General features: G+C 39.3%; 1 protein-coding gene across 1 annotated transcript; it reads left to right on the top strand.

Annotated features, from left to right (window-relative positions):
• LOC139940479 (aqualysin-1-like) lies at positions 1 to 8599 on the top strand. The gene is made up of 10 exons (XM_071936753.1): positions 1 to 92; positions 979 to 1100; positions 1714 to 1854; positions 2446 to 2575; positions 3540 to 3646; positions 4361 to 4502; positions 5301 to 5485; positions 6054 to 6225; positions 7036 to 7210; positions 8303 to 8599. Exons 2-9 carry the CDS (start codon positions 984 to 986, stop codon positions 7176 to 7178), a joined length of 1137 nt encoding a protein of 378 aa, XP_071792854.1. The 5' UTR covers positions 1 to 92; positions 979 to 983; the 3' UTR covers positions 7179 to 7210; positions 8303 to 8599.
• The last annotated feature ends 2303 nt before the right edge of the window (positions 8600 to 10902 follow it).

Here is a 10902-nt window from a genome sequence, read left to right as displayed (position 1 = left end):
GAGGAAAGTGTTGACGGAAAACCTATAAATATGGGCGATATTCCACTGTATAGTCATTCATCTGTCTGATCACTGCGAAGACTGAACTGAAGGTGAGTAAACTCCTTGCATTGACATTCTATTGTTATGGTATATTGTTTCATTGTATTATTGAACATTGCCGTTTACACGGATGGTGGTTGATGCAGGCCGATAGTTGCAAGTACCATAAGCCATACAGATGACTTTATGAAATATCATTACATACTGATGTATATTAATTGTTGTTGAACAACCTTTTTTTACAGATATGTATTTTATTTTCCATAGTCGGTTTCTATACACTTTTTTGTTATATCTAGTTTAGAGAGTTTGTAACATTTGTTTTACGTTTAAGGGGATGTATACGTTTGTTTGGCACTTAACATTTACTTGGTTAGAAGAAGGCTACATGACTTTTGAGGGTCATTAATTTTTCCTAGAAGTAGTGTGGTTATGGGGAAAAGTATAAAAGTTTCCATCCAAATTTGAATCTGAGAAACAATACTGCCATAAACGTTGCTCAGATTGTGTATTCCAAGTACGGGTTACTCTAAAATATCTAGCAAAAATCGCTACCACCTTTTAAAAATAATTGTTCAAAGTGTAGCTTTATTGTATATATATCTAGCACTAAAACAATTGAACGGTTCTCACAAACAACGGTATTCGTACCCTTTAACCAAGACTGCAAAATGTTTGGTAGTTTACACCATACTCACGTATACCTTGTTTTAATTCAAAGATACATAGATACATATTACTATTCATACTATATTGAGGAAAAACTACGTTATTTTTGTAACATTATGAGAGATTTCACAATTTACATGGTTTCGTTGAAACAAATGGCTATGAAAGACTATTGTCAGTTCTTCTTTCATTTTTTTAATTGATTGAATAATTGAAGAGTGATTGGCCAAAATAATCAACAACTATATAAATGTTGTTTCTTTGCAGCAATTATGCGTGGAATTACCCTGTGCACCCTGGCCGTTCTGGTCGTAGTCGCAAGTGGAGCTTTCGCTCCCCTTCGCCAGGCCAAGGAGAGGATCGCTGGACGTTACATCATCGGATTGAAGGTAGGACATTGATGGTTAAACTCTCAAAATCATTAATTTATAGATTTTATTTTGTTTAAATTGTTTATGCAAGTTCGCCCAAACAAGGCTAAAAGCCACTCTTGGTATGGGGCTACAAACAATTATTTAAAGAACTCAGGGGAGCTTAACGTAGGAATGTATAATAATATATATCAGTATTTATCATCGTTAGCCAAACACCTCATTTTATAAAGCTATGTGAAATCTAAATGCCTTTAAAGGCACTGGACGTTTGTCAAAGACCAGTATTCTCACTTTGTTTATCCCAACATGCATAAAATATTAACAAACTCGTGAAAATTTGGCTCAATTGGTCACCGAAGTTGCAAGAAAATATTGAGTGAAAAACTACCCTTGTTGTTCTTAGATGTTTATTATTTGTGTGAAAAATTACTCCTTTCTCAAAAACAACGTTGTTTTAGAGGGAGCCGATTCTCACATTGTTTATACAACCAACAGCTCCCCATTACTCGTTACCAAGTCAGTTTTTATGCGAACAATTATTTTGAGTATTTACCAATAGTGCCCAGTGCTTTTACAAAACAAGTAAATTTGACGATGATTTCCTTATTTTGTTCTTTGTTTATTTCAGGATGATGTTGATGTTGATGCTATGGCTGAGAGGCTTCAGGGTCTCTTCCACACCGGACGTTTCCAGGCCCGTATCTTCAAGCGCATCAAGAACGTCATGAAGGCCCTCACCGCTCAACTGAGCGAGAAGGCCCTCGAGACCGTAAGTACATCTCCCTTGATTCTAGACAAAATATAGCTAACTACTGCTCTAAGAATTTGGGACTATGCATGGAGAGCTTTGCGGTAACAACATATCTTGGTAGTGAAAAGCTGTCCTTTTCAGAACCAACACTGCTCTCAGAAGAGATATTTCACTTGGTGTTACAGCAAACCTCTCCATACGGTGTTATCTTCAATTTGTTAGAACCGCTTAGCTTCGGTATACAGTGGCGAGTGGGGCACAAAATAGACTGTTGTGTCAATAAACATATCAATCTTACCACTTTTTTGTTCCTTTAAACGAATTAAGCATACCATGAATTTGCCTTTAGCAAAACCCTAATTGGTTTTGACCTGCTACATTTCGTTTTGTTTTACATTAGCCCTGTAATAGTCATCAATTTGTTTGGGTGCTAGTAACAAAAAGAAGAAGAAAAAAAATGAAAAGGTGAAGAAAACTACTTGGTGGAAAAAACCTAAACAACTTACACAAATGCAAAAACAAACCAATACAAAGCATACACACACACCAGATTCAACTCGGTTTTGTTAATTTGAAACCCTTTTTTTTGTTACTTTGTAATGTGTTTAGGTACGCACTTTGGACTTCGTTGAGTTTGTTGAGGAGGATGGTGTTGTCAGGTCTCTGGCTACTGCCACCTGGGGTCTTGACCGTATCAACCAGAGAGATCTTCCCCTTGATGGTGCTTACACCCCAACCGGTAAGATATATAACCATTACTCATAACTCTAAGGCCTTTTTCGAAACCACGACTTCGGCTTTAGATTCGGTTTTTCAGGCTCCGTCCTCTCGTCTGAAACCTTTGGCGCGTATACGCAAAGCACGCGCCACTCTCAAAACAACCGCGGAGCCACGCTAGCCTGAGCCGAATCCAAAGCCAAATCCAGTCGTTTCGAAAAGGGCCTTTGCAAATCTCACATTATGAATAATATCAAAATATACAAAAGGTAATACTTTTCCGCTAAAGCATATCTATTTTATATAAAGACTGGACAGTGGGACAATTTCAAATGGTCACACATTGGGTAGTTCTCACTCTAGCTCAACTTTACCAAACGCCTGCCTCAAGCATTCTCTAAAAGACATCCCTGTAGAGCGTTCTTTTGTTCTTTCCTTTGTCCCTGCAAGCACCTGACAGTTTCGCAGAGAACGTGTACACACATTTCCTTCTGGAGCATCTCTAACATTCCCCTATATGGAGATCTTTTACCCCCCCCTTTTTTGTCATTGGTCTCCATGTAATGTACCGAAAATGAGTACACTCAAACTTTCACGCCTAAAAAAAGCATCCGGCGTTGAAAAGTACTTCTACTAAGGTCAAGTCTGAAATGGTGGCTACATCAGCTAATGATAATAATCAGCCAATCAGACGACTCGTCAGAGGGAGTTCGGGTCAGGGTTTTTGTAGACTTGCAACCCGACGTCTGAAACGACATAACAGTGTTAAATTCCACAGGGATGCCATACCACAGGACCTTCTAATTTCAATCCAAGATGGCGCGGGTTAGGGAATTAATAATATAGATAGTCCTTAGCAACACCGTTTGCAAGCCGTAGCCGTAGCTTGAAGGGAAAGCACTAATTGCGATAAAGCCTTATTGTAATTGCAAAGTACTCGTTCTGCACTGAGCTAACCTATTTTTTGTTTGGTTAACTTGTTGCAGCCGATGGTACTGGTGTCAGTGTATACGTTATCGATACTGGAGTGGTCCCGACCCACGTTGAGTTCAGCGGACGTGCTGTTGCCGCTTACGATGCTTTGGGTGGAGACGTGAGTATTTCAAATGCCAATAATCGATCCATTAATCCCATCTCACTGAGAGATACTTTTCCGTATCGATCAAGCCTTGATAATAAATTTCAGTCACCGATTAACTTTGAATTGAACTCTGACAATTATCGAATTGATCAGTAGTGTAGTAATCATTTAAACTGCATTATTGAATGTTATGAAATCCAAAACATTGCGTAACTCTCACCATTCAACAACACACACCGAGGTTTTGAAAAATACACTGCGTGTGCCACTTAAAGTTAAAGTTAAGTTCCTTGCAAATGTTAAGGAAAGCTGATAAATGTTATGAAAGCTGATTGGATGAAGTCAAGTCATTGACAAATGTTATTGAAAGCTCATTGGTTAAAGTCAAGTCACTGTGTTACACAAAATTGATTGGTTAAAGTCCAATTACTTGCAAATGTTTTTGAAAGCTGATTGGTCATCTCAATGGCAAATTTGTACAATCATGATTGGTCAACTCAAGTCACTGGCAGTGTTATAGGAAGTTTTTTGGGGGTTAAAATCGACTTACTGGTAAATGTCTTGAAAAGGTGGTTAGTTAGGGCATAGAGATAGGTGTCCTTACTCTATGGTTAAGGTCAACTAACCGGCAAATTTCATGGAAAGCTGATTGTTTAAAGTCAAGTCACCGTCAAAGTGTTATGAAGTTAGGATCTTAACAGACCAGTTATACATTGTGATTTTCAGGGTATCGACTGCAACGGACACGGAACTCACTGCGCCGGAACTGTCGGAAGTGACACATGGGGTGTTGCTAAGAATGCTGATCTTATTGGTGTCCGTGTGCTCTCATGCCTCGGATCCGGATCCTTCTCCGGTATCATCGATGGTAAGTAGTCGACATGTTAATGGGGACTTTAGGACGCTAGGTGGCAGCAGACTTACCATGTAAATTTCCATTGTTTACGTAGTTATGAGCGTGCGCACATGACCGAGAACAACGGATTTTACCGGGTAAGTCTGCTGCCACCAAGCGTCCCAAAAGTCTCCCATTACCTCGCATCGAAATATAGCCTATTTAAATATAGAATGACATAATAGTCTGACAATTAAATTGTTCATAACATTGGAATTCTGCGTTGCCGCTATACACAGGGAACACGACATATTTACTGTTTGGAGTAAAAGCAAATGCACATTAAAAGGCATTATGGACACGTTTGGTAATTGTCACAGACCAGTCTTCCCACTTAGTGTATCCCAACATACGCTAAAAGCATCAAATCTGTGAAAATTTTATTCAATTGGTCATCGATATTGCAAGAGAATAGTGAAAGAAACTTGAAACACCCTTGTCGCACGAATTTGTGTGCTTCCAGATGCCTAATAAAAGGCTTCAGGTCTGAAGTATCTTAATATTAAAGTGATACATTCTCTTTCTCCAAAACTACGTTACTTCAGAGGGAGCCGTTTCTCACTAGGTTTAAAATATCAACAGCTCTCCGTTGTCTTAATTTGTATAGTTTGCCATAAACCCTGGGCTATATCAACATAGACTAAACACAGTCTCTTTATCCCTTTGTTGAAATTTCCGGACAAGTCTGCCAGTGTGTTTTGCCAGTGTGAAGTGTAATAAAATAAACAAAAATCAATAAAACATAAATCGTATTGATTGTTTGAATTGCAGGTATGGATTGGGTTACCGCCAACGCTAAAATGCCCGCCGTTGCTTCCATGTCTCTTGGTGGTGGTTCATCTCTGTCCATTGATCTGGCTGTTAGGAGCATGGTCCAGGCCGGTATCACCGTCTCTGTAGCTTCAGGTAACAGCAATGCTGATGCTTGTGACTTCTCACCTGCCAGAGCTCGTGATGTGAGTATACCAAAAACCAACACTACTCAAAAGAGATTTACCGCCAAAACCTCAAATTTATACTTACAACATGCAAAGTTTCAAATCCCTACGTATGCACATTGTCAATACTGCTCCAAAGAGGGCGTTAATTAGTTGCATTCTTGCAAGTTTTAACAACGAAGACTTAGTTTTTTTCATTGGGTAAACATTGTCAAAATGCACTCGGTAAAGTCCAATTTAGGGCGTTGTTCAGTGCGACCAAGCAACCTTACGGTTCCGATTTGTAGGGTCCTTGTTTCGTTCTTCTATTATTTCCTTTTCAACAAAAATCTTTGTGGGGTCAAGGTTGAAAAACAAATTCCCTTGTGGGGTACAGCGTTCCGTCTAAAATACCCCACAATGACACTCCCGTAAGCACTCGTACACACAAACTAAGGCAAACAAAGAAGAAGAAGGGAAACAAGTAAATAAACACAAGACTTACGGACGTTTTATAAGTTTCCTATTCACAATCAATGACTAAAATCAACGTGTGAAACTACATGTAGATTATACACATTGATTGAACACTACTTATTATTTTCAGGCTATCTCTGTCGGTGCCACCGACAGCAGTGACGTCAGAGCTTCATTCTCCAACTACGGACCATGTGTTGACATCTTCGCCCCCGGAGTGGACATCACCTCAGCATGGAGAGGATCCGACACTGCTACCACCACCATCAGCGGTACCTCCATGGCTTGCCCACATGTCTCAGGTAAACATAATAACAGTATAAAAAAGTGGCTTCTTATAGCGCTCAAATCCGTCACCCAGTGACGCTCAAGACGCTTTAAAGTACAACATTTTCCTGCAAGGTATATCTGGAAGTACGTTTAAATTATGAGACCAACTCCTTTAACATAGCACCATGTAATTGTTTGCAAGGTGCTGTGGCAGAATATGCAGCCAATCCAATAAGGAACACCTGGACAAACCCCTTCTCTTTTGCACTGGGTTCATTTACGTGCGCTAAACAACACACGGGACCGACCAACGGCTTTACGTCCCATCCGAAGTACGGAAGACTCGTACATGTTTAAGGATGGGCCTTTGCGAAGCTGCGTCCTCAGCTTCGGTGCCTTTTGTTTTAAATCGTTCCTTCTGCAGTGTCTGCAGTTTATGAAGTTATCACAGATGTTTTCTTACCGAAAGCGTCCACATTTTCGATTAGATCATTTATATCAATTCTAAATTGACACTGGGAGGACGAACATGCCAGTGTACGGTTTAATCGATACCATTGCTAGTAATTACGAACCTAGAATTAGCTGTTGCAAACTGCTTGCCAACCAAAAGAACCTATGGTATGAATTCAAACAACAGTTAATGGCATGACTTTTTAACACTATAGCAGAGTCTTCCTCATATGCCAAATGACAACACTACAAACATGAATAGTTACCTGTTCATGTTTGTAAAGTATAGTTGCTACACACATGGCACATTACTGTGAGAGCCTTAATGTTTATAGTATAATTTCATTTGAAGTAATTGAGTAATATTTGAATGCCATGTTCTCTTGAAGGTGTTGCTGCCCTTATCCTGGGCCAGAGCCCCAGCCTGACCCCCAATGAGGTTATAGCCAAGATTCTGTCTGATGCTAGCTCCGGTAGAGTCTCCAACAAGGGAGTCCTCTCACCCAACCTTCTTCTCTTCACCGACATGTAAACATCGTGACCAGTTAATAGTCAATAAACCATGTGAGTATTTAATACATTATACTGTATGCGTTCGATTAGTTTCCCTGAGTCGACCCCCAGTCTGCCCCGAGTACGTTCGAATTGCTTTGACGTCATTCCAGGGGCTCACCCGGGTCAGCCACAAGTGCCCTGCTTGTAGAACGGGTCACTTGGGGGGTGTGTCTGGGGGGGGGGGGGGGGTGTCTGGCCCGAGGTGCATGACGTCACCACCAGAGGGTGAGTGATCGTTCGTTTAGCTCTTGTCAGGGGCCCACCCGAGTGAGCACGGCGAGGTCGACCCAGGGAAGCTAATCGAACGCACCCACTAGCTGTTTTAACTGGACACCAATGGTAATAACTCAAAATAGTTATTAGCATGAAACCTTGACTTGGTAACACACAATGGAGAGCTGTTGATAGTATAAAACACTTTGAGGAACAGCTCCATCTGAAATTACGTAGTTTTTAAGAAAGAAGTAAGTTTCCACTAACACATTCGAATTTGATTTCGATACCTCAGAATTAGATTTTAAAGTCTCGAAATCGAGCATCTGAAAGCACACAACTTTTGCGAGGGAGTTTTTCTTTTATTATTCTTTCCCAACTTCGACGATCAATTGAGCTCAAATTTTCACAGGTTTGTTATTTTATGCATATGTTGAGATACACCAAATGAGAAGACTGGTCTTTGACAATTACCAATAGTGTCCACTGCCTTTAAGGTGTTTTGTACCTTTTGTAGATCAATTTTTTTTTGACATGACAGGAATTCATACTCCCTGTGCATGTAATCTAATTTATTTGTAGAAAGTTCAGCTTCATTAGTCGTCAAGTTTTTGAGAACAAAAAGAGAAAATCAAAGTGCAATGTTTTCAGGAGAGTCACGTTAATACGTTGTATACATGAAAATTAAGTTATGTCTCACCGAAAACTATGTTCTTGAAAATGCTTCACTCATTTCCCACAAAATACAGCACATCACCAAGTAGTTTTTTAAGGGAAGCTACTACCATCATTATCTTTAAACGGTCAGATCAACATTTTAGAATTCAGTTTCATTAAAAACGAAAAATTAATAATTGTTTTCCTTTTTTTCTTCTTCTCTGTTAACAGAACTGTGCGAATCGAGAAAACATCAATTGGTTACGATTCAATGTAATACTGATCACATTGGTTTGCGAATCGGTTAACGGCATATTGTATGTAGTCAAACATTTGAGATTAACATCAAATGGTAGTTTAAAGTTCACCTAACATGTGATTGTAAAATACATCTTCACTGTTCGATAAACCAGTAGATAGAAATCTGCTATAGTACCAAGAAGAATGTATTATACCAAACTTTAGCTATGTTTACTGTAAATTGACACTTTTAAAAGGTTTAATAAACTGATTGTTCACTAAAACCAAGTATTTGTCATGTATATTATTATTTTTAGTTGTATTCACTTGTCTATACTCCCTGCATCCACTAATCCTGGGAGATCCAGTGGCACAAATTCAAGTCTGTATTAGACACACGAGCAATTAACATGTGACATGGTTGCCACTGACCCGAGGAAAACGTTCTCTTCGCTCTTGAGCTTATAATTGTAAACACGCAGACGAAATAATCGACGACGGAATATGAACCATTCAGGTTTTTTTTTATCATCTGCTGAACGTTTGGAGTATAAATAAGATGTTATGTTATTGCTCATTGCTAATATTTCTTGCAATGATAGTATTATTTTAAGGTCTTTATCGGAGTCATTTCTGGCTCCGTTGAATCTGGCTCGACACAGAAAACAATAATATAGATTAAAAAAAAAACTTTTTGAATCTTTATTTGTTAAATCTGTTTGAAAAAAATTATAATACCAAAAGAGAAATATCAACCCAAAATTATAGTAACTAGTTTTAATTTTTCGATGTTAGAGTGTGGGCCTTTTAACTGACTCTGGGATGAAGAAATCAATTCATATGTAGATATTTAGTGCGCAAGTATTTGTTTCATAACTGGTTCAGTTGGTTTTACTTAATGTTGCATTTCAAGGCAGTCGGTTTTGTCGAGAAATTTCGTGACGGAGTCGACGTTTCATTGTTATTTTCAACCTTTCTTTCGAAACGAATTTAAACAGTTTTATGAAGCTGAAAATGAATTTCAATCAGATTTCTCAATCGTTTGGTAAGATTTATGTTCTTGCTGTTTTTCTAAGCTTGTACTTTCTAACTCAGGCTCACGCTCAAGTACTCTCGCGTTCGTTTACGTTTTCCCAATCCGCTGGATCAAACATTGCTCTCAAGAACCATCTACTTCGGACTCTAAAAAGAGTTAGATCTCCAGCAAGATGCTTGGCCAACTGCCTCCGCGAACCGGAATGTTTGGCCGTGAATTACAAGGATCTATCGGGTATATGCGAGCTGATTGATGGTACGAAGACCGAGTACCCCGGAGATGTAAAGGAGGAGTCTGGATGGATGTACTACGAGCTGGAGACCAAGGTGAGATCAATAATGACTTGCTTGAAGTTTACTTTTTTTCCAGGTCTTTCATCTTCAGATTTGTTTGAACAGATTATAATTTTTCCAAACATGATACGCCACTGCGCCTAACTAACATTTAGTTTGCCCTTCGTTTTTTGTATTTATTCAACTGGAGCTGCAGTAAACGTAATAACACTAAGATTGCAAAGGGACCCCGCCCCATGGTATAAAACGAGCAATGTTTATTTGTTTGTTGATTGGTGTCTTACAGTGCAAAATAGTGACAATTCAAAATAATGTCGATAGCAATAAAGAGATCCGAGAAGGAGGCTGCTCCTCTGTTTAAAAATTACGACATTCACCAGAACACACAAAAAGCACCTTTGACCTGTTACATCACATGCATAGACACAGACTCTTTTGTTGTCTTGACCAACGCTGGCTTGGTGGTCGGGGAACCATACCCACGCAAAACAGCAAGCTGTCATATTAATCGATGATGTCATCGTCAGCCAATCACCGTGCAGGAAAACCCTGCTGTCTAATGGGTTTTTTTTTTCGTAACGGGAGTTATGGACTACCGGTGGAAATCGCTGTATCCTGACTGGACTAGCTTCGATCCGGTCTCGCTTTTATCATTTCCAGCTAGAATATGAAATAATCTATCCAATAGTATTTGGGGACTGTTGCCGACATTCACAACGGGACAATCTGTCGTGTTTATGTGTCTTTTTTTTCTAAGGCCTTTTAGACGTACAACTTTCTCTTTTTAATGTTTGAGTTGCACCGATTTGTTTTAATACCAAACGACAGATATGCTTTTCGTTTCAATTTACTGGGTACATTATTTTGGTTGAGACTTTTCAGAAAGGCCGAAATTGACAGAATTCCAGAAGCCCTATTGACTAATTAAATATTAACACAGATAGCGGTCACGCACGAAAACTGATGAATAATTTACAGATAAAAGGATATGAATTTTAGTGTGGCGCGGATTGACTGCAAAAGAACATATACCCAAACACCGATGTGTGTTACCACAGTATACTCAGTACTTTCCCGAGTCCTGTGAACAAATAGCACAGGCAAGTTACTCGGGTGGGATTCAAATCAACATCCCTGGTAACTCTAGAGTAGTGTCAAACCAACTAGACTAACGAGATTGCCCGGTAGCTAGAGGCAGTTCGAATCCTATGTTTTGGCTGATTCAAATCCGGGATTTGACCCCCATAAACTTAGGCGCTGTG

Source organism: Asterias amurensis, chromosome 8, assembly GCF_032118995.1.
Source record: "Asterias amurensis chromosome 8, ASM3211899v1".
NCBI lineage: Eukaryota > Metazoa > Echinodermata > Asteroidea > Forcipulatida > Asteriidae > Asterias > Asterias amurensis.
The sequence above is the reverse complement of the archived record's forward strand: the minus strand, read 5'-3'. Positions and strand labels throughout refer to the sequence as shown.